Below are 26,000 nucleotides of genomic sequence, written 5' to 3' on the forward strand. Positions count from 1 at the left end.
ATAGCATGTCAAATAATCAGTGCAAACCATAATCAATCTATTGCCACTAACAGACGTTGGAAATCGTCCAAGGAGGTCAATCCCAACGTGCTGGGAAGGCGTTTCGGCTGGTGGAATTGGTATGAGTCACATCCAGGTGGTTTCTGAGAACTGTCTTTCTTCTCTGGCACTCACAACAGTGCTACACATAGTGATGGACACTCCTAAATAAACCTGCCCAGAAAAATCTCTTGCGGATTCTATTGTATGTCTTAATAAATCCTAAATGTCCAGCCTCAGGTGTGTCATGGAATTTCTGTAGAACATCTAAGTGCATGTGTTTAGAAATAACTGGTAGCCCCCTCTTTCCAAATGGATCAAACTTTTTCTTGCAAAGTAATCCATTAACTAACTTAAATTGTCCTTTCCCATCCTCCGCCAATTTAAGGCAAGCATAATTTGAGATATCCTGGCATCCTTCTTCTGCTCAGCAGAGAGATCCTGAAGTGCAGAGACAGTCACTATCTTCATCAAAGTCTTGATGGTCTTGCACAGGGTTTCTTGAGAAACAGTTGGCATCTTGGTATTTTCTTCCACTTTTGTACACTATGGTATTGTCATCCTCTTGAAGATGTAGTGCCCACCTAGTGAGTCATCCTGTTGGATCCTTAAGACCTGTCAACCAACAAAATAAATGATGGTCTGTAACAACTGTGAATGGCCTTCCTCTCAGATTTTGTAAGTGTCCTAGAAGCATAGGCACCTTCTCTTTTCCATCCAAAATTTGCACCAGAACAGCACATATCCCATACCCGCTAGCATCTGTGTGTTGTTCTGTAGGTGCTCTCTCATCATATAGATCAAGTACATGGTTAGTCGTTAGAGCTTTCCACAGCACATCGAAAGAATCTTGTTGAGCACCAACCCAGATAAATTTAGCATCAGCTTTTAGCATCTCTTGGAGTGGCATGGCTTTGATACAAAAGTCTTTGATGGTAATAAGAACATAATCTGAGGAAGCTTCTCATCTCTCTAATACTTTTAGGAGTATGAAATTCCGTTATAGGTCTCACCTTTTCTGGGTCTGGCCGCACACCTTCATTTGACACAAGGTGTCATAATATTTTGATTTCTTTTGCTCCAAAGAGACACTTTCTTGGATTAAGTTTCAGTCCACTTTGTTGGAGGTACTTTATATGTTATGTTCATCAAATGTCTCTGAGAACACTATAATGTCATCTAAATAACAAAAACACATCGTCCACTTCAGGTGCCTTAGAATATTATCCATCATCCGTTCAAAAGTTGCTGGTGCATTGTTGTTGTTGTTGTTGTTGTTGTTGTTGTTGTGGTCTTCAGTCCTGAGACCGGTTTGATGCAGCTCTCCATGCTACTCTATCCTGTGCAAGCTTCTTCATCTCCCAGTACCTACTGAAACCTACATCCTTCTGAATCTGCTTGGTGTATTCATCTCTTGGTCTCCCTCTACAATTTTCACCGTCCATGCTGCCCTCCAATGCTAAATTTGTGATCCCTTGATGCCTCAGAACATGTCCTATCAACCGGTCCCTTCTTCTTGTCAAGTTGTGCCACAAACTCCTCTTCTCCCCAGTTCTATTCAGTACATCCTCATTAGTTATACGATCTACACACCTAATCTTCAGCATTCTTCTGTAGCACCTCATTTCGAAAGCTACTATTCTTTTCTTGTCCAAACTATTTATCGTCCACATTTCACTTCCATACATGGCTACACTCCATACAAATACTTTCAGAAACGACTTCCTGACACTTAAATCTATACTCGATGTTAACAAATTTCTCTTCTTCAGAAATGCATTCCTTGCCATTGCCAGTCTACGTTTTATATCCTCTCTACTTCAACCATCATCAGTTATTTTGCTCCCCAAATAGGAAAACTCACTTACTCTAAGTGTCTCAATTCCTAATCTCATTCCCTCAGCATCTCTCTATGTAATTCACCTACATTCCATTATCCTCATTTTGCTATTGTTGATGTTCATCTTATATCCTCCTTTCAAGACACTGTCCATTCTATTCAACTGCTCTTCCAAGTCCTTTGCTGTCTCTGACAGAATTACAATGTCATCGGTGAACCTCAAAGTTTTTATTTTTTCTCCATGGATTTTAACACCTACCCTGAAATTTTTCTTTTGTTTTCTTTAGTGCTTGCTCAATATATATATTGAATAAAATCGGAGAGAGGCTACACCCGTCTCACTCCCTTCCCAACCACTGCTTCCCTTTCATGTCTCCTCTACTGCCATTTGATTTCTGTACAAATACTAAATAGCCTTCCTCTCCCTGTATTTTACCCCTGCCACCTTTAGAATTTGAAAGAGAGTATTCCAGTCAACATTGTCAAAAGCTTTTCTAAGTCTACAAATGCTAGAAACATAGGTTTGCCTTTCCTTACTCTTTCTTCTAAGATAAGTGCATAACACAAACCAAAAAGCATTACCTTAAACTCATACAGGCCCTCAAGGGTGATGAATGCAGTTTTCTCATGATCAGCCTCATCTACTTCGATTTGCAAGTATCCCGAGTACATGTCCATGGTTGAGAAAAACTTAGCCCCCATCAGACAATCAATTGCTTTTTAGTTATCTTATTAAGCTTCCTGTAATCAACACAAAAATGCCAACTGCCATCCTTCTTCCTGACGAGGACCACTGGTGATGACCATGGGCTCTGCGAAGGCCGAATGACATCATTCTTCATCATTTCCACTATCTTGTTGCGAATTATTCGACATTCTGTAGCTGACAATGGTATGCTCTCTGGTTTATTGGTTGGTGGTCTCCAGTGCTAATCCAGTGCTTCATAATAGATTTGCCTATTTGCTCTTCACCTGTGGATTGAAGCATTCAGAGAACTCTTGAAGAATGGCAAGTAGCTTCTTCTGTTGTACCTCAGTGAGATCTGATGATAGTCAAGCTAGAAGATCTTGTCTCATAGTGGTAGTGCTAATTTCGCCCACAGACTTGGCATGGGAGATTTCTATGACACTCAGCTGTTCCTCTGTTAACGGCTCAGTGTTTGCTACACACATGCATCTTGGAAGGATCTCCGGTTCTTGGCGACAGTTAACTATCCACAATTCACCGAATCTGTTCTTAAATGAGGCGACAGAGGATGGGATGACCAAGTTAATCTTCAGTGGAATAGTTCTCTTACAAGATCCATGGATTGCATGGCATGACGAGAGACAGTTTACCTTTCTAGTGCTGATGCAGGAATGATCACTTCATCTAGCTTACACAGTCTCCACACACTCGGATGCATATCTTCCTGTCCACAGTATCTCATCTCAGCTGGCATATCTTCAAGCGACCAATCTATAATTGCCTGAGAAGCTTTAAAAAAGTCCCATCCAAGAATGGCACCATGACTACACTCTTGTAAGATGATGAACTCTAAGGGCTGTGTATGACCACTTATACCCACATGAACAATACATCTTCTTGTAGGTTTTACGTATCTCCCATCAGCCACCTTTAGCAGAGATGTTTTGCTGTCAACAAACATTGTTTTCTGCAACTAGCAACCGTACTTCTCCAAAATGACTGAATATGATGCTCCAGAGTCCACAGGAGCTTGGGATGGTTGGCCATCCATGAGGATATTGATGTTATTTCCTACAATGGTGGAGGATTTTTCTCTTTGGCGGGCTCACCTCCAAGGAACGTCGCACCCTTTAGTTTTCCAGGTTGCGGCAGCTAGGTGATCGGTTGGAGCATCTAAACGGTGATGTTGACCTCGAACAGTGTGTTGGGGAGCGTACTCTTCAGCGGCTAGCTTGCAGTGATGGTGACCTGCGTCAACCTGCAACCTCATCTTCTTGTTCATTTTCGTCGTCCCGGAGTTAGTGTCAGCTAAGATCGGTCTGCTGTCTTCTGGCGCAGGCGTCATCAGATATCCACCACTTTTTTGATGTAGTGCACCACATGCCCTGCTCGTCTTCAGTGGGAACATACTAGTTGGTTATCCTAGGTCCTCCAGATGTCAGTCTTCCTTGGTGCCCAAACAGGTTCCTCAAGTGGCATTGTATGAATGCAACTCTGCTTGGGTCTCGACTTTTTCACAATTTTAAAGGGAAATGAAGGACAAGAGAGTGGGTTCAATGTCTGTTCCACTTCCTCTCTTATCACCTTTTGAAGCGTCTCAGTTTTTTGCTTGCCGTGCAATCTAAGTGCCTTCTGAACTTCCTCTCTCACTATCTGACAAAGAATACTTGTGAAATCAGTTTCTTCCTCCATCACAGACATCAATATGACATTTGGAAGCTGTTTAAACTTCTTGCATGTAATTCTTTTTTGATGCATTGTCTCGATATACTGGCACCATTTTATGAAGTCGTTTGCTGTCAAAACCTCCTTCAGTAATAGGGCTTGATACATGTCCTCAGCAGCACCCTTCATGATATGTGCAACCTTATCTTCCTCCTTCATTCTAGGATCCACTATTTTACAGAGCTCCAAGACATCTTGAATGTAGGATACTGTAGTTTCTCCTGGACGCTGTACCCAGCACTTTAGTTTTATCTTCAGCCTTGCACTTCTGTCGTATGTCGACGAAATACTTGTACACTTCCGCCTGTAATACTTCCCAGCTTGTGAACTTCTTCTCGTTGTTCTCATACCATTGCTTGGCAGTGCCCTCCAAGTAGAGAAATACGTTAGCCAAACACACGGTGTCATCCCATTTGTTAAATTTGGCTATATGCTCATATACATTCAGCCACTTGTTTGGATCTTGGCCATCATCACCAGAGACCCCGGAAGGATGTCTCATGTGGTGGCACACAGTTGCTGTCATCGCAATGGCCTCTTCTTCTTCATCATCTTCTTCTTCTGTCTCTGATAGATTGTGATCTGTTGAATATGGCTTGATCTCGGGTTTCTCACCATGTAAACGGCAGCTCTGTCTTGGCCTGATGGGAGCCACTGTGTCATCGATAATGCTACCACCAGTTCCAATAGCCAACATCTCCACCAGAATAATGTCACATAGAAGAAGGTGTAACTAGATGAATGACGAACACCAACTTCATTTAATGAAGGTTTATTCAGCTCTTGCACATACAGGAGCATGGAGCGAACTGCCTGTGGCCGTAACACATACAGTATAGATTCAGCTACAGAACATTCCAATACAATGATTCTTGACATTTGTGAATACTTCTAGAAAGTACTCAAACCAAATATAGAAATTAAAATTGTTCAGTTCAGGTAACTGTTGAACTCACGACCCTCCATGCAACAGTTTAGTATCATAACCACTACACCACAGGCTACCCAGCTTCTTCTGCGATAAAATTCTTTAATGCCATTTCTTGTTAACAATATGAGCTTATTCCCAAGAATTAGCAGCGTTCACTCAGTTAATACTAGGCAGAAATCCTATTTGCATTTGGATAGCACCTCCTTGACTCTCGTGCAGAAAGGCGTACAGTATTCTGTTGCATCCATTTTCAATAAGCCACCACAAGGATACAAAAATCTTAGCAGTAATGCATGTGCTTTCATACCTAAACTTGAGCGTTTCCTTAAGGAGCACTCCTATTCTGTTGAAGAGCTCCTTGAAAAATTAAGCTGATTCCTGTGTTATATTGTGATTGGTTTATATAAATTTATAGCTTGTCATCTTTTAGGATTTACAAAAAAAAGAAGATGAATGTAAAGTGTAATGATATGTGTAACAAAGATCTTTGGTCGGACTTCAATAACTGGAAATGAGAATGAAGTCTTTCGTGATGGCATTGTTGTATAGAACATTCTTGGACTTCTTGTCATGTCATTTCAGGGTAAAACCTCAAGTTTTTGATTACCTCTATTATTGTCTTCAGGAGCAACTGACTGACAAGGGAAATTAGATTAGATTAATACTTGTTCCATAGATCATGAATACGACACTTCGTAATGATGTGGAATGTGTCAGGTTAATGAAAGATGTCTGTACAAGATATTACATTACACAAAATATTGCATGACACTAATGCTGAAGTTAGTTTTTTTTTCCCTCCCTTAATTTATATCTAAAAATTCAGCCAATGAGTAGAAGGAGTTGTCATCTAGAAATTCTTTTAATTTATTTTTAAATGTTGGTTGACCATCTGTCGGGCTTTTGATGCTGTTTGGTAGGTGACCAAAGGCTTTTGTGGCAGCATAATTTACCCCTTTCTGTGCCAAAGTCAGATTTAACCCTGCATAGTGAAGATCATCCTTTCTCCTGGTGTTATAGGTATGCACACTGCTATTACTTTTGAACTGGGCTGGATTATTACCAACAAATTTCATAAGTGAATATATATACTGTGAGGTTACTGTGAGGATCCCTAGATCCTTAAATAGATGTCTGCAGGATGACCGTGGGTGGGCTCCAGCAATTATTCTGATTACACGTTTTTGAGCAATGAATACTTTTCTACTCAACGATGAATTACCCCAGAATATGATGCCATACGAAAGCAGTGAATGAAAGTAGGCATAGTAAGCTAATTTACTGAGATTCTTGTCACCAAAATTTGCAATAACCCTAATAGCATACGTAGCTGAACTCAGACGTTTCAGCAGACCATCAATGTGTTGCTTCCAGTTTAACCTCTCATCAATGGCCACACCTAAAAATTTTGAAAATTCTACCTTAGCTACAGACTTCTGTTCAAAGTCCATATTTATTACTGGAGTTGTGCCATTTACTGTACGGAACTGTATATACTGTGTTTTATCAAAATTTAAAGAGAGTCCGTTTGCTGAGAACCATTTAATAATTTTGTGAAAAACATCATTTACAATTACATCACTTAGTTATTGGTTTCTGGATGTTATTACTATACTTGTATCATCAGCAAAAAGAACTAACTTTGCATCGTCATCAATGTGGAATGGTAAGTCATTAATGTATATCAAGAATAGTAAAGGGCCTAAGACCGAACCCTGTGGGACCCCGTACTTGATAGGCCCCCAGTTTGAGGAATCAGCTGTTGTTTTAACATTACATGAATCACTTATTTCAACTTTCTGCATTCTTCCAGTTAAGTATGAATTAAACCATTTGTGCACTGCCCCCGCTCAAACCATAATGATTTAGATTATCTAAAAGAATTCCATGATTTACATAATCAAAGGCCTTTGACAGATCAAAAAATGCCAATGGGTGATATCCGCTTATTCAGAGCATTTAATATTTGATCAGTGAAAGCGTATATAGCATTTTCTGTCGAAAAGCCTTTCTGAAAACCAAACTGACATTTTGCTAGTACTTTATTTTTACAAATATGGGAGGCTACTCTTGAATACATTACTTTCTCAAAAATTTTTGATAGAGCTGTCAGAAGAGAGATTGGGTGATAGTTGTTGACATCCGTCGCATCCCCCTTTTTATGCAATGGTTTTACGATGGCATATTTCAGTCTATCAGGGAAAACACCCTGCTCCAAAGAGCTATTACATACGTGGCTGAGAATCCTACTTATCTGTGGGGAACAAGCTTTAAGTATCTTGCTGGAAATGCCATCAATTCCGGAAGAGCTTTTACTTTTCAGTGAGTTTATTATTTTACTGATTTCAGAGGGAGTGGTTGGTGGAAATACAGTTGTTTCAAACTGCTCAGGTATGGCCACTTCTATTAGAAGCCTTGCCATGCTTATTCTTAATACTGCTGAATATCATATCAAAAAGGCATTGTTATGGGAAGACAGCATGTACAAATGCCTAAAATGGAACTCAACTCTGTCACACAGCAGAAAAATGGTGGAGCTCTGAAGAATTATGGTCTACCAGAAGATACCTTCAAAAATCTTAGAGCAAGAGCTTCTAGACCTCCTGTGCTGTATGGATTACATAAAATCCACAAGGAAGGTATTCCACTGTAGTAAGTTGTTAGCACTATTGGTTCTCCTACCTACAGACTGGCCATATATTTAAGTAAGTTGATGACTCCGATAGACGGCCGCTGTGATTGTCACATAAAAAACGCTCAGATGTTCATTGAGAAAATTAACAGATTAGAGATGGCCCAAACAATGTTTTAGTCAGTGTGGATGTGGTGGTCTCACTATGTACAAAAGTTCCTGTGCAGAACACACTGAAACTGTTGGCAGAACATTATCCTCCTGAAACGATGAAGTTGTTCTGACATGTTATGATGACCACCTATTTACTGAATGGCGATAAATTTTCTCTACTGCCTCCAGCAGTTGCCAACTTTTTTATGGAACATTTTGAGGAACATACATTAAATTTGGCTCCCCTTCATCCATTTTCACTTTATCATTATGCTCACAACACAGTTATAGTCTGGCACAGGGTGTAGAGGCTCTTGAGCATATCCATAAAAATATGAACAGTATGCACTCAAACATCCAGTTCACTGTCCAGACCGAGAAAGAAGGAAGGTGCTACTTTTAGATGTGTCGGTACAATGAAAGTCTGATGGATGCCCCAGCCACTCAGCGTACCGCAATCTGATGCATAATGATTTATATCTTTGTGCCCAGAGTTTTCATCATCCAGTCCAGGAGAGAGCAGTTTTTAAATGTTACACATAGCAAACCCACTTTTTGACTAGAACCACTTAAGATTCTGAAATTAAACATCTGAAGTACATGTTCCGAAAGAACAGCAATGGATCAGTGTTCTCCAATAAAAGAAACTTGAAAATGCTGAGCATTCACATGATGAGCTACTGAATATGTTCCATACCTTCTGCAGCTCTACATCCAGAAAAATAGGAAGAGTCCTGGGAAGACAAGGTGTAAGACATATTTTCTGACCTCTTTAAGCAGAAAAAGGAGATGCTAAGACCTACTGAGGATAGTCTCAGTCTCAGGACCACTGGGATTTATAACATTCCTTGCGAGTGCAGTAGCAATTACATCAGTTAGTTCTGCACCATTTTCAGTCATTGTGCAGAATATTAGTGGCATATTAAAAATCAAGACCTGGAGAAATCTGCAGTTGCTGAGTGCAACCACACAAAAAATGCAAAATACTACTCAACAAAACAAAAATTTTGTTTCAGGCTCCTACATACTGAGATTCTATAATTAAAGTGGCTGTAGGAACAAGAATTAGGACAGGAACTTCAACCGTGACAGCAGATATTGTGATAGGAACTTTAAACTGTGACAGCAGATATGATCTTAGAGGGTATGGAAGAGAGCTCTCAACACATAGAAGAGGCAGATATATTCGTTGCAATGTTTATGTTACTACAGGTGTGGTGGTGCCACCAGCACAGAAACTAATACCACCCCTGGCAGCATTATGTAATTACTGACCAATCAGACACCAATATATAAGCCCACCACAGCAGCAGTTTTGACTGTCAGTTGCTCCCGACAAAGTTGTTGGAGGTACATCAAAAGCTTAAGGTTTTACTCTGACTGATGCAGCAGGAAGTCCGAGAATGTTTTATACAATAACTACAAATGTTGTACACCCTAACTACATTACTTTCAACCAACCACCATTTTCCAGCAAAATGGTGCACCACCACACTGGGGACCACATATTTAAGAGTTCCAAACTGAAACATTTGCATACCGATTGGTTTGGAAAGGGTGGTTCAATTCCCTAGCCACCTCAGTCAGCAGATATCATTTCCCTCAACTTCTTTCTATGGGGGCAATGTTAAAAATATTATGCTTCAAATAGAAATACAGGATGTCACTGACCTCTCTTTATGCGCTTTGAACAGCTAATTGAGACATGGCAATCATAAGTTCATTCACTGATCACATACATTGCTGATGTACTTGTTTCCTGAATCATAAGAACTGAGTACCAAAAGAAAGAGGTTGAAAACAAAAGGTGTAGGGATATGGTCACTTATTTTAAGTGCTTGTACCAAACACTTAGGTAAAAACTGCACAGTGATGAAGAGTTAGGGATCACAAGATATTTCAGTTTTAATTAAGTACTGAAATCATAATCTGTGGTAGCGCACAGAGGCCGGTGGCATCCATCGATGTGAGATGGCGCAACAAAGTGCCCAAGTATACGAAGTCATCATGACGGGGTTTATAGTGCATCATCTGAGAGTTTTCTGGATGCCGTCACAAAAATTTGAATACTGAAAACTAAAAGTCAGATGAAATTTACAAGGGCAGACACCCCTTGGTAATAAGAAAAGCCAGTGGAAGATTCCAAGGCAGGAGCAATCAGGAAAGGAAAAAAAGTCCATCCAGAAACAACATTTTGTGAGACTATTAATGAAGGGAGAATCATTTCAGTGTGTTCCAGAAGAGGAATTTGTTAGGGCAGAATTGTCTTGTCAATTGTACTCAGTTTCAGTTGTGCAACCTCCTTTAATTCTGATGAGAGCTATCATGAACTTTGCATAAATGTTGTAACATGTGTACACCAACTTAATTGGAGGACATAAAGCCTCAATAACCTGTTTGATTTTGCCAGATTAGTATTTTCTTTCTTTCATGACGTACTGACCCCTTGCATAATGTTGTATTCAAGCAAGGGCAGGTAGGTTAACAGGTGGAGTAAGTGTGGCTAGAATTCAGGTAGGCACACAGCATCTGAAGGTATGTCTGTGTTGCAACTAAGTCACAAATTCCTGTTATCCTCCATTTACTGTGCCCGGCCGGTTGTTCTATATTAAGTTGTGGAAATGAGTTTTGACCTACTCTCTCTCTTGGTCTAAACCAATGTATGCTGGAATAATTTATCTGCAAAGTTATGTATGACAGGTTTTTATTCTAAGTAGTATCCAGTTGCTAAATCATTTCATAACCGAGGGGAAGTAAACCATGTTCCCTAATCATTCCTATACAAAACTGTATTAATCTGAGCAAAAAAAGTTGTGTGTGTTATTTTGTAATAATTTTCATTAATCTGTCTTTTGTTTGCCTTTGCATTTTGAATTTGTAAAGAGGATTTATGTACACCCTGCATTTTACAATTCAGTAAGATTATATTAGCTCACATGTGATTCATTCTGCCAAGCCACTGAAATGTAAATTCAGAACTTCCATATGTCTCGGAAAGTTTTCTGTTTATAGTAAGGTGGTCAATTGTATCTTTGTGCCAGAAAAGTTTCAAGAAATGGCAGCACTTTTGGTGCTCCTCTTTCTTTGCAGGGTCTTTAAAGGTATGATGCCTCTCAATGTATTATTGAATGCTAAAACATTGTATTCCATGGTCTGTAAAAATTTTATTACTTGACTGAACCTGGAATGATATAAAAAGCAAATAATTTGAGAAAAAAAAAAGAAAAAAAAACGCTGCCAAATCTGCAACTAATCCTTCTGAAATTTCATTCTGGACAAAACAGAAGCTGGAGAAAAAAAATTTACTTCTCTCAGAAGCCACACACTGCTCCAGCAACGAGTATCTAAAAGAAATAAATTAATTTATTGCCATAAATCTACTTCTTAGCATCTATTCAGGAAATCTGAGAGGAAAAACTCAATGCATATATGAACTGTAATGTGATAATGAAAAGGAGGACACAACAGGTGGAAAAATGTTTTATAGTACATTCTCATTTACAGATATCTGTGGGTCTGATTATTTGTGGAAAGGTGTCAATGACATAAATTTCACAAAACTAACATTAGTGCTCTCCAAAGATGCCACATTGTCAGAGTATTATAGCCAGTGACCTGGATTTATGAGATAAAATTATGTAGTACATAACAATAAAATTCTGCAAGATGACAAATGTCTCTTGAATCACAACAATGTTTCATTTTTATGAGCACCATATAATTATGGGAAGAGAGTATGGAAGCATCAAAGTATCTAGTAGAAACATACTGCTTCCTATAAACATTTTATTGCAATTCAGGTGTAATGAAGAAGTGCAGGTAAAAATGAACACAAAAACTTTTTGTTTAATGAAAAGTTTATATCTATTTTTGATTTCATAATACAATTTCAATAAACTGGCAGGTTTAACCTGATATTGGTCATTTTTTACAACAGATCAATGGACTGTGTGATCTGCTCTAGAGACATTATATAAAAATTAATAAACTGCACAGCAGTTTAACAAAAAGAGAAGACATCAGAACTGTCAAAAGTCTAATGAATTCTGTAGATCTTCTATTGGGCATCTTTATTACACTGTATGTCACAAAAATGAGATAACCAATTGGTGTGTAGAGAAAAATACAAGTCCAATGCCCATGTCCACCTCCTCCCAACAAGAAAATATAATGGAAGTTTTTCACTGAGTTTGAACAATTCTTTTCTTTCGGTTGGCTTTCAGAAGAAAAATACCATATACATTCTCCCTCTGAGCTACACGTATACTATATATGCATATACTCACATTTTTGAGAAATTTGCTTCCAAAAAGAAGAAAATGATTATTAATATATATATATTTATGGTTAAAACATCAACAATAAAATAACAAAACATTTCTTTTGTACCAAGTACACAATATTAAAAACATTACAAATAATATGCACTCATACCACAGTCAATTAATAACAATAAATAATAAGATACAATTTGCTGCCACCATTAATTTTGTGTAAGCTATCTGTTAAATAAACTCCAAAGAAAACAACATTTTTGGAATGGTTTAACAATTCCTGTAACACTATTATGAAGAATCATTTCCAAAATCAGGTAAAAACTGTGTAGTAATTAATACAGGGTTACTGCACACAACTATGAATCAGTCTTTAAGCACTGCACTTAGCAAGATACGAAATGCTCTTTAAATCCTGCACTTGAACAGTAAAAATTCGATTTAAGTTACAATTATTAGATTCTAAGGTACATTGACTGAATCAAATCACGTACGGGTTTGTAATATGGGAAACCACACAATAACCAATACCATCTCTTCTTGTATACATTAGCTTTTCGCCTCAGAGTACAGCAGAAAATTTTAAGTTATTTATAAATTAATAACGAAGTGTACGATATGGATAATTTACACATAAAATTATAATACAAAAGACAAATACAAATATCAGAATCTTAAAATATTTAATCGTTATTCAATAGCTAGAAAGTCATCAAAATGATTACAGAAACGTTCTGCAACTAAATGCTGCACCGAAAGTACTAACATTGTCTCTCATAGCCCCACATGCACCAACACCCTTCCATATGTGCACACTGCGCTATCAGGTTCACACATACATATGTGGAAATGTATGTGTGTGCGCATGCACTCTCGCACGCACGCACGCACGCGCACGCACGCGCACGCACGCACACGCACACACACGCACACACACACACACACACACACACACACACACACACACAGAGAGAGAGAGAGAGAGAGAGAGAGAGAGAGAGAGAGAGAGAGATGGACAATTTTTTGTAAAGTGTCTATCCTATAAGGGGACGGACTGTACTGTTCCGCATGGCTCGGACATATACAGCACATAATGACTGGCTCTTTGAAAGATGGACTATCGGAACAGAACAGATGGGTAGATAAAGGTCAAAACTCGAAAGACCTTCACAACAATTGTCAAATTTGGCTGCCTCTGCACTATCCTTGTCCTTTTATCATTGTACAACAGCAATTGGATACACATATGTGCACCATATGCATAAAATACATAAAACACAACCATTCAAGTATATTAAAATGGGAGCCCCAGAGTCAAAATAACTGACATCATAAAATACAATTTCTTCACAACAGTAATTGGTACAAATTTCTTGATAAACACTATACAATATCCGAGCAAAACAGCTGCTTCAAGTACGATTCAGGACTAGTTTTTAATCAGCTTCACATCAATTCATTAATTTAATCACAAATGTTATGATAAAACTTACAAATTAACCACATAATGTCTAATAATGATAATAAAAATGACAAAAATACACCCTCAAGGTTCCAAAGAACCAAGTTTTGCTAAACTATTATGCAAGTGAGAAGTATACAGAAACACTCTACCACATCCCACTACAATGAAACTACATTAAAATGCTCAAACATATCTGCTCATCTTACAGTAAACATTGGACATTATTACATTTTCTAAAGTATAATTTGACAAAAAATACTGCAAGAAAGTAAGTAAAAGCAGTCAGTTTCACTGACCAATATTTTGCCCCCACCCCCTTCTTTTAATGGCATTAGATAGCAATGAATGCATTCGCCATCTCATACTTTATATTGTACGATTAAGTATCTGCACTATTTCCATGGCAACAAATGAACATTTTCTGCCTAAGTATTTTTGTTTTAAAAAGCATTTTTATGATAGCTTTTCTTTATAATTCTGGCACTGCTTTCTAAGTAGTGACAAACTTTTATCTGGATTAAAACAGTAGACATACAAGCATCATATTAAAATCTGTTCAATTTGCAGGAAAAAATATTAATATAGATCATACCAGCATCATATTTCTGCTGCCTCTATGTATGGCATCCAAATTTTAACCATTTGTTTCACTTGTTACATATATATTAAATAGCTGATACTGAATTTCTATACTAATCAGTCATTACGGAAACAAATATTATTTCTTGTACAGAACATGTTACATTCAGTCCCCCACAAATAATTGAAGGCTACATTACAAATCCACTGTGAACAGGGAGGGCTGAAGGGGTGAGGGTGTTAATGATATCCCTAAAAAGTCAAAGCATTTGCCCCTGGCACTATAGTTTCGCCATAATTTAAAATACAAATGGAATATGGCAACAGACAGAAGCTTGCAAATGAGTAGTCCCAAAAAAGGCAATATTTGGATGAACGAAAAAAATCAGTTAAAAATGGATCAGCACTGTGTCGTTATTTATAGTCTCTTGTTTGGTCTTGTGCATATTCAATGTATGACATGGAAACAAACAAAATCAGTATAAAATCTGGAGGCTTAATAACACTATTAGTTCTAGAATTTAACATGCCATTGATATTGGTATCATTATAGAGACGGTATTACACTTCCACGATCTTTTTAAATTCCTATTTGTTTTAGGATAGCTGACTGGATAAAACTCACAAAACGGTTTTTAACAAGATAAATGAAAAGTCTTGAAAAAGAACAACAAAACTGATAAATTTTGTCATAACTGTAGTAACCATACACCATCCACGTTGGCCCGTTGTTTTAGTTTATAACTGCAGTAATACACATCCTCCAATGTTTTATAATAATATTGATTTTCTCCCGTGTAAAGAGCAACAAGAATGTTGTTAATGGCTGCACAAAATATAGTCATCAGTAAGTAACATCATATTACTACCATCAAGAAAGGAATGAATGAGACACATTTAAAAATTGAAAAATAATAGTCACAGGAACACAGTAATCCATTTTTGAACCATGTGTTTTCTTTATAGGCAATGTACAATTAAAAAGAGGATATACTAGTTTTTAAGACATTCTTCCCTATTTTTCTATGTTCTTCCATTTCTAGCACATGCAGAAAAAAATTCTGCAATATATCTTACTATTTTTACGGTTCCGGGGAACTAGCACATTTTACGTTGTTACCACAAGTACTGACACAATAAAACAAATAAACAGTTAAGACAGCACACAGTATGAGTATTTACAAGGAATGCTCATGTACAATACACTAACAGATTCTATACAAGGATTTCATGATCAACAAATTTATGTATACAACAGCTTCAATATTTACAGCAATTGAATGGAAGGGTACGTTTATTTTGGCATGTTTAGAAACCACCATTGAAAAGAGAGTCCGTAACATATTTTCAAAGAAATAAATAATATGGATGAATCAAACAATGGATGAACAGACAAAATGCAAAGCCACTAGAACATGTGCCAAAGTCAGGTTTGGGGAGCGGGGGATATGAGATAGATAGGTAAAGATTCACTGCAACGGCTAGAAAGAATTTGCCTCATATAAAATCACATTATCTTCCAGTTGCTGCAGATCAATATTATACTGTAAGGAAACATTTGGTGTGAAAGTGGTTTGTGCAATAAGTTGAGCTGCTTAGCGGAAGCCATTATTAAGACAACCAGCAAGTAAATACATAAATAACTTCATCCATACAAACAAGAAATTAAGAGGAAAATCCTTGTAGTCACGTTTCTTTGAACTATGTACTACCCAAAATCATATCTGCAAGATCGATCCAATGGTGGTTTGCATATATGGGCATTTTAAAACTGCCCAGGGTAATTCAACACAAATTGGTATTCTCAATATGAACTTGATGTCAGTTACACCAACTACCTAGGTTTTGCAGACTCATGGTCATGAAATTAGATTGCACTGATGCCTTATCAAATGTTGTACTCCACACAGAAATTTCACTGATGAGTTTAATTCTTCCTATTTATAATGTAAAACCATTACACCTGGATTCAGAAGATGGTAAGAAGTGTACATGTTGGCTGTCAACTAATTACGAAAACAATTGTTAAATACTTATCAGCTAACTAATATTTAGTACCACAAGAATTCTTGCTGATAACACGTACCACTCTAAAACTGCAATGTTAGCATATGACATGCCTAGTTCACACTATACAGGAAATATGAGGACACTGCCACAGCCAACGTAAAAGCCACATCCATAGCGATGTTTGTAATCTGGACTGAAATGTGTGTAGAGTTCACCACACGGAAGAGCTCCCAGCAAGTGCAAGGACACAGGTAAAAAGGCGTAGACGACCGCCAAAGCCATGTCGGAGGCGGGGCTAGAAATGGTCTCGACCTCCACTACTTGAGTGTGATCTGCTCCCTGGCTGAGGAAACCTAGGTTTGCTGCCACCTCGGCCCCCACCCCCTATGCCTGGAGTTGTATGCGTATGAAGGTGTCTTCGAGCATTTCTCATCTCACGGTCAACCTGAAACATAAATATGTTATACCTTATTGTAGCGTCAGAATAACACATCAATGTTTAGAGGAAATAAAACAAAAAAATTTATTATTTTCTCTTATTGACTAAGCATGTTGCTTTCCCGGACCACAGTCTAAATTTTTTGAGAAAATGTACTTCCGAGTTTCATTTCAGTTCTTACCACTTCAACAGTATTGTGTATCAAAAATTTTGTTAGTATGTGGAGTACTGCTGTAAGAAGTAATGACAATGGTAACAACCAATTCACACATATTACAAGTTGAGACTACATCTACAGTTGTGTTTTTCAAATTGTGTTACTGAAACCAAAGCAGAGGCTAACAAGCTAGTTTTCTTACTTCTGGAAAGACTTTGACACAGTCCCAGCAGGGGAGGGGGAGGGGGAGGGGGGTGGGGGTGGGATCAATCAGATAGCAGTCCATGCAAGCAACTGCAATAGGACTGAAAACTTCCAAAATACACAACTCGCTGAATGAGTTTCAATGCAAAAACATCATTGGGGTAAAAGGAGCATCAGGTATACCACAAGAAAATATGATATGCACCTTACTATTGATGATTTACATGAATGAGCGGACGTAACAATGTCAGCAATTGTTCTCACAGACTGTTTTCAGATTATACAACTGTATAGTGGGAGTTTACCTAATTAGAAATTATTGTAAACTGCAAGAAGCCAAGTAATTACTTAATGCTTGGTGCAAAAACTGATATGTGAATGTGATGGAATATGTGTAAATATGTTAAAAGATCTGGTGTAGTTTGCCTGTACAATTGAAAAACAACTACTGAATTTGATAAAAACTATAAAATATACAGGAGTACATACCTAGAGCAATTAACAAGGATGACATCACAAATATTCTAGTGGGGAAACAGTAGCCAGACAGATTCATTATAAAAACCAGAATGAAATTTGAATCCTCCATGAACGAAATAAAATAGGAAACTCTTCTACCATTTATTATGAATTACTGCAAATTGCTCAGATACACTTATCATGGTCTTAAAAAAACACAGAGGACATGTTGAGAGAAAATCCATGTGGTTTCACATATTTTGTCTAGTAAGCAGCAAAGAGAATTACAGAATACTTTTTTAAAATTCACTGGAATTAGCTCCTAGAATGATGATGTATTTCACAGTATGTTTATTCTTTCTTTTCACATGTGTATGTTCCAAGACGTACCAGCAAATACATTCTTTCCTTTATTATGCTCACTATGATAAAATTAAGGGAAATTCAGGGATGTAGAAATGTGTATCACCAGTCATTCTTTCACTCTACCATCTGCAAATGGAATATGTATTGAGGGAGGAGGGAGTGGTGCAAGTTCACTGTTACACGCTATGCTGCGGACAGTATTTTAAGCACACAAAGAGCAAATAAAGGTAGCATCAAATCCTAAAATTAGAATCAAACTAGTAAGGAGATTCTCTGAGTAGCATGGGCGATACTATGTATTAATGCAATTTCTTCTTTTGTAGGCAACAATGAACAGTGACATATAATGATGATTTTTATATATTCCTGAAATGGTCAGCTTCATGCGTGATCTACAATGAGTAGTAACTGATGAAATCTTCACAAGTCAAAATCATTAAAAAAGCATTTTATTGGATGACTAGTTTCAACAGTGCTATGCTGTCATCAATAGATCTTATGCTTTTGTATTTTTACAGCATATTATCCATACTGAAGTAATTTATTGTTAAAGAAGTTTAGAAAGAAACAAAGTCACATTCAATATTTACTCCCAAATGAAACAATGAAATTATTCCATTACAACTTGTTCTAGTTTCTGAAAGCAGCAGTGTTGAAAAATAAAATGCTAAACAGAAAAAGTGTATTTGTGTTGTTGTTATCTAAAGCGTCTTTGGTTCGGATATCAGTGAACTATATAGTCATAAAAACTTTCATACCTCATTCAGAAGAAACTACAGAAAACATAAATAAAATTTGGATACAGCATCGTACTTTTCAATAGTCATTTGCTTCCACTTGATAAAAGCTGACGTACAGGGTGTCCATAAAGGAATGTTCCACTTTTGATGGTATAATATAACAGTTTAATTTTGATTACTTACAATGGATCAGACATCAAATTGCAGAAAACTAACTTATGTTTTCTTACAAACATGCACCTTTAGTTATACAGCACACATCCAACCTAAAATCCAAATCTTCCCAAAAGCCACAAAGGAAAAAATTGCATGGTGTGAGGTAAAAAATTGCATGGCGTGAGGTCAGGTGAATGTGGAAGCCAGTGTCCTATTGACCATTATGAGAAACTCACTGGTCAGGAACATCAACATTGAACAACATCCATATAAAAAGATGACATTGGGAACATCTGAGGTCATCAGTCCCCCAGACTTAGAACTACATAAACCTAACTTACCTAAGGACAAAACACACATCCATGTCCAAGGCAGGATTCGGACCTGCAACCGTAGCAGCCCAGCCACGTGATTCTGGACTGCAGTGCCTAGAACCACTTGACCACAGCTTCCGTCTACACACACATCCAGTCGTTTCATACTGACTACACCAACAGCAGATGTTGTTGCCACGAAAGGGATCACAAATAAATTTAATGAAATGCACAATGAACTATAATTACAGAATCACTCTGAGCAAACTGCAGAACAAAAAGCACCTTGTACTCAGGAGTCACCATTTTGCATACCTACTGCTGCATGAGGAGAAAAAAAAAGCAGTACTTGTGAATGCGCTTATCTAAAACGGTTTGAATTACTCTTGAATAGTGACCTTGAACCAACCCACTACAATGCCTATAGCTGACGACACTATTAAAATTTATAACTGGGAGACTTTTTTATGGTCACCCTATATTTACTGATGATTTATCCAAATATGGCATTGCAAATGAACCAAGAATATTTTATCCAAGGGCATTGGTTACCCCAATTAAATTTCTTAATCAATGGCAGATCTGCGTTTATTGTCAAAAACTAATTTTATATCAGAGCTGTGCTTTTGAATACCAAAGACATAGCATTAATAATAAATGTTTTCCTTCTAGATCTTTGCAAATGAAAGTAACACGTAAACTAAACCAGATTATACAAGGAAAAAAATGTGTAGTGACAGAAAGGGAGAACTGCACAATGAGTTAAAATCAAACGGAAATTCTGATCTTGACAATGTTATGAAAAGGTTAGTTTGCTACTCACCAAACACAGGTGGTGTTGAGTCACAGACAGACACAACAAACAGACTGCTATACATCTGAGCTTTTGGCCAAGAGGTCTTATTCTAAAATAGAAAACAACTCACACACATGACAACTGTCTCTGGCCACTGATGTTGGACTGCAAACAACTGCACCTGATGGGAGAAGCAATCTGGGTGGTGTAGTTAAGGAGGAGGCTGGGGCAGTGGAGGGGAGGGATAATAGGGTAGGAGTGGGGGATGCTGTAATCTTTGTATGTTAGAGGAAGTCAGGGACATGGTGGGGTAGGATAGGGCTGCTACTAGGTGCAGTCCGGTGGTTTGAGAAAGAGTGGAGGGTGAAAGGGGACTGGCAAAAAAAAAAAAAAAAAAAAAAAAAAAAAAAAAAAAAAAAAAAAAAAAAAGTTGGAATAAAAGACTGTATAGTGCTGGAGTGGGAGCATGGAAGGGGATAGGTGGATGAAGGAAAAGAATGAAAGAAGGTTGAGACCAGGGGGGGATTACATGAACATAGGATATATGGCAGCGAGAGTTCCTAACTGTGCAAACCAGAAAAGCTGCCTTTGGTAGGAAGGATCCAGAGGGCAAACACTGTGAACCAGTCACAGAAGTGAGGCTCATTGTGTTCAGCTGCATGTTCAGCAACGGGTGGTCCAGCTGTCTCTGGGCCACAGATTGTCAGTGGCCATTCACTTGTACAGACAGCTTGTTGGTTGCCACACCCTCAAATAGAATGCAGCACAGTAGCTGCAGCTTAGTTTGTACATCACATGACTGCTTTCACAGCATAGGTGATGCTTGTGACTGGACTGGAGTAATTGATGGTGCGAAAATGTATGGGACTGGTCTTGCATCTAGGTCTTTTACGAGTACATGAACCGTGAGACAAGATGCTGGGAGAAGGGCTAGAATAGGGATATCCTGTACATTCAGTGAGCAGCAAAATGCCACTGTCTGAAGAGTGGGTAGGATATTCCTCCCTTCAGAGCATGACAGGATGTATTCCAAACCTTGGCAGGGAATGAGTTTCAGTTTCTCCAGTCCTGGGTGATACTGAATCATGTGGGGAGTGTTTATTTGAGAGTGGAGAGTGGGAATGTGGGACTTGGTAAGTGACTGGAGCGACAAGGCATTGGAGATCTGTTTCTATATAATGTTTGCAGGGCTAATTTAGGTCTTTGAAGGTCTCAGTGAGACTCTTGGTATATTTGGAGTGGGTCTGCTCATCACTACAGATCTGGCAGCAACAGATGGCTTGGCTGAACAAAAAAACTTCTTAATATGGAATGAAAGGCAGCTGTTAAAGTGGAGGTACTGCTGGCAGTTGGTAGATTTGACATAGATGGACGTACTGAGGCAGCCATCTTTGAGGTAGATGTCAACATAGAGGAAGGTAGCTTGTTGGGTTGAGGGGGGCCAGATGAAACAAATGGGGGAGAGGATATTCAGATTCTGGAGGAATGTAGGTAGGGTGTTGGCCCACATCACAAAAATATCAATCAATTTGAACCAGATGAGGGGTTTGAGATTCTGGGTATTTGGGAAATATTCCTCTTGATAGACTATGAATAGGATGACATAGGAGGGTGCTATGTGGGTGCCTATTTCGTACCATGGATTTGTATGTAGGTAATTCCTTCAAAGATGAAGTAATTGCGGGTGATGGTGGCCATGGTAACTAGGAAGGAGATTGTTGGTTTGCAGTCAGGCACTGTGAAAGTTAGTGTTCAATAGTGACAAGGCCATGGGTATTAGTGATGTTAGTGCAGATGGAGGTGGTCTCATCCTTTCCGAAGGCTTTAACTTTCACCCCACTCCCAAGGTTAATCATGTTTGACTTGTCAAAGATCTTCTCTCCTTCTACATTTACCCACAGTGGGAACACTTTTTTGCCAATAACCCTAACGATCAGACTCTACCCTGCTATCCCTCCCCCTCCCCAACCCAGACTTGTCCCTACTCCCACCACCAGGACTGCTTCTCCTATCAGGTGAGGTTGCTTGCTGTCCGGCCTCAATGCCCAGAGACAGTGGTCGTGTGTGTGTGTGTGCGCACACACTTGTGTTTTATATTTTGGAAGAAGGCGCCTCTTCACCGAAAGCTCAGATGTACAGCACTCTTTCTGTTGCACCTGTCTGCTGTTCACCACATGGAGGAGACCCTGAGTTGCAATCTATCATTTTCACAATACTGTCGTTATTCCACCCTGGTTTTTCTGTTGTTACAAATGCTGATTTTGTTATACTAATACTATAAAATACTATACAGCTGTATTCAGAAAAGTTGAAGTGGCAGGTAAAGAAAAAATGGCAAATAGTGTATTCATCCTCAAACACAGAAAAAGACAAAAGTAGTGTGACCTGTTCAGTCAAGATTAGGAGCTGAAGTCAAAAGTCAAGGGACTTTGAGAATTAGATTTGAAAATGATACTGCAGTAAACCCACCTCAGATGTCAAATTGTGTCAATGAATTCTTCTTAAAATTAATGAGACCAATATAAAAATGGCAGCCTATTAACATTAGGTAAATTTCTTAAGCTTGGGAAACATCCAGAACATATCTTTTAAACTACTAGAAAAAAATCACCCAACAGAATGTGGAAAATGAAATATCATTTTTTTAAAACTTAGCCTCATCTGGATGGGTTCAAATACCCACATTTGTAATCAAGAGTGTGTATATTACCACTTCACAAGCAGAGTCGGTTATCGTAAATCAGTCTTTTGAGACAGGTTGTTTTCCAAATGTATTGAACTATGCAGAGATAAAACCTTTTTTCAGAAGGTTTCAACAGAGAATATGAGGAATTATTGTTTAACCACACAATTGCATTTCAACAGGGATACAAATGCTATCAATGAGTTTATTAAAAAATATGCTTCACTTTAGATAAGGATAAAAAATCAAAGGAATATTCTATGATCTAATTAAAGCATTGAACTACTCCTTAATTCTCTACTAATTACAGATATGTGGAATTAGGGGCACTGCTTTACAATGGTTCAAGTCTTACATAACACATAGGAAATAAAGAATAATTGTAACTTCAGTTTCAGACAGTTACACCCCACACTGGAAAACAATTTTCCAAGGAGTTCCAAAAGGGTTGAAAGTGGGTCCCTATTTGTTCCTTTTCTGTCTAAATAACATACCAATGCTATTGATGTCCATTCAAGTTTATTTGCTGATGACACATCAGTTCTAACTAAAAATGTGATTCCTGAAAGAGTATCAAAAATACTTTAAAAAAGGACTTGAGTCTTGGTTCCATCTAAATGGACTGAAACTAAATGTTACTACTATCAAAATTATACTAAATGTTACTACTATCAAAATTATGCTAAATGGTTAGCTTGGAATGAAATCAAGGTAACTTTCAATAATTATGATTCACAAGAAGAAAACCATGTAGAGTTCTATCATTGCCACTCTGAGGCATTTATTCATCAAACCTTCTGGGGAAATTCAGCAAATTTCACAAGACTCCTAGCATTACAAAAGAAAATCATTACAAACGTGTGTTGCCAAAAATTGGATATACTGTAAATGCTATTAAAAAATTGAGATACTATCTATTCCTTTCCTTCCCACAAAGAAGGTAGTGTTGTTCTTATATAAAAATCAGTATACATATAACTCTTTCCATTTTGGCCGCAACTACAGCACTCACAGCAGACAGAATTCTAAACTCTCGACACAATCTATGCCCAAACACAAGAATATATAGCGCTAGAAAATTACAATGAAGTAACAAGCAGTAATATAATATGACTTTGTAGGCTTTCTGGACATTATAAGTGTTTGAAGTCTCTTTGGGTTTACTGCCGGATCCTAAAATCAATATTTCGGTGATCCAACTGTTTGCCATCTTCAGGAGAATGCTGTTTCTGCTGCTAAGTCCTGCTGAGAACTGATCAGTTCTCAGTGGGACTCAGCAGCAGAAACAGAATCCTCCTGAAGATGGCAAACAGTTGAATTACCAAAATACTGAATCTAGTTGATTTTAGGATTCAGCAGCAAACCCAAAGATACTTTCAAGGCAGTAACATATTTGACACTGAGCTTGGTTCACTGAAAGTATTACTCTTTACTCTTCTGGTGGAAAATTGTTATTATTCTAGTGAAGAATTCACTGAAGACAGTTTATCAGTTTTAGCAAGATAATTATACATTATATTTTTTTGTATACTGGAAACAGTAGTATGTATCTCAGAGGCATTATTTCACAAATGCATATATAATTAAGTAAATTTTTGTATTTCTCTTAATTTTTTTCCCCCTTATTTTAAGTCCTATACATCAAATTAAGTGATCTGAAAATTGTATGTTATGAGACGAATAAATCACATCTCACACTGGAACCAACCAGTAGTCACTATTGTTAACATTTTGTTGTCTTTACAGCAAATATTTCATAATACTGTACTGTTTCTTTTCCTAGGAAGTTCCAACTAATCTGGATTTTGAGAAAATTTTGTATCCATTTGTTTTGCAGTTTCATTTACAACTTCCAAGCAATAAAGATCCTGAGCATTCTGAGACATACTAGAGCATGTCTGAACAAAACAAGTAAAGCAGCCTCTACATCTTTGTGTTTACCCATTCCCTCTGACTCGAACACACTACACTCAAACAGTGCCATAATCTGATCACTATTTTTTCATCAACTGCCTTAAGCAGCTCCATTTACATTTTAAGAGAAACAGCAGTTTATTCTCATCTCGGTTTCTCTGCCATCACTTGTAAAAAATGAATTTACTGTACATGTACTTAAAACAAAAACATGAAAGAATTGTGACTCAAAGTTCACTGATTTCGACACACGATATGCAACTTCTGAAACACCTAACAACAAGAGGCAACACAGCAACAATAACAACCATCATTTACATTGTTTGGTATAGTGAGAAGGGGACAAAGAAAAAACATAACTGGGTGATGACATGAATGCAGAAAGTAGATATTTGTTCATACAAGAAACAAAGTCTCTGTGTTTCAAAGAATTATGTGTATCATAGTAAAAGAAAAAAGTATGAAATGACATGACTTTGTTTCAACTGGAGTATTATTTTGTGTCAACCAGTTTTTCATATTAAACATTTTTCACTGTTTACATGAAAAACATAGCAACAATGTGCTCTGAAATCATTACAAAACTGGCGCAGGAAAGAGGACCTAAAAGTTTGTCCCATGAAAACTGTTGTTCATGAGGAAGTGTATCTAGGACACCAACTGGAATCTTAAGCTTTTCAACAAAATTCCACCAGTGAAGTAGCCAGGGATAACCCTGGATGCAAAACTACCATGGGCCCCTCATATAAATAATATAAGTTCCAAGGCAAAAGGTATCCTTATGTGCAGTAGAAAGACCTGTGGTAAAAACTGAGTTATATGCGGGGCTGTACCAAGAGTGTGGTGACATTGGCCACTGGCAAGGGTGCAAGCAAAGAGAGGACACACAAACTGACCAGAAAGAAAACAAAAAAGAAAGATGGTTTAAGAACTAACTGGGAGTACAATGAGCATTCTTCTACACCTTGTGTTCCTGTCTTACTACCCATGAGAAGGAAGCATTTCTCTGCAAGTGGAAACGCGAACTGTTCTCACAGTGTCATTTTGTCTGAGAAGCATCACAAAAAAATTACTGTTATCAAATAGATGACTATCGATAATGTAGTTTATGTGACAACAGCTGCTGCTTACATAGCTTGATCATGTTCAACAATGGAATTCTTGCTACAACTTAGCAAGAATATTGTAGGATCTCAAGGCTAAGTGAGCATCTGCTGAAGCAAACACACTATTTGACTGAAAGCTTCACTTTTTGCTGATTTTTGTCAAAACAGTGATGATGTTACAGCCGGATTGCTTCAAGGCACTTGATACACAAATAACTGAAATGGAAAGCAGATTTCACATATTATAAAATTCTCAGGAGCTTCCAGCTGTGTGAAGGTTTAAAATCCATGAGCTTTTGACCTTGTCCTCAGCCGATGTCTTTGCAATGA

General features: G+C 37.8%; 1 protein-coding gene across 1 annotated transcript in view; it reads right to left on the reverse strand.

Moving 5' to 3' along the window:
* Positions 1-11,296: 11,296 nt before the first annotated feature.
* Positions 11,297-26,000, reverse strand: part of LOC126273122 (protein bicaudal D) — a 93,353-nt gene continuing 78,649 nt past the window's right edge. Inside the window, exon 13 of the mRNA XM_049976577.1 lies at positions 11,297-16,781. Coding sequence (XP_049832534.1) covers positions 16,632-16,781 — 150 coding nt within the window. The 3' untranslated portion in view covers positions 11,297-16,631. The remainder of the gene's footprint in view (positions 16,782-26,000) is intronic.

The sequence above is a fragment of the Schistocerca gregaria genome, chromosome 5 (genome assembly GCF_023897955.1).
Source record: "Schistocerca gregaria isolate iqSchGreg1 chromosome 5, iqSchGreg1.2, whole genome shotgun sequence".
NCBI classification, from domain to species: Eukaryota; Metazoa; Arthropoda; class Insecta; order Orthoptera; family Acrididae; genus Schistocerca; species Schistocerca gregaria.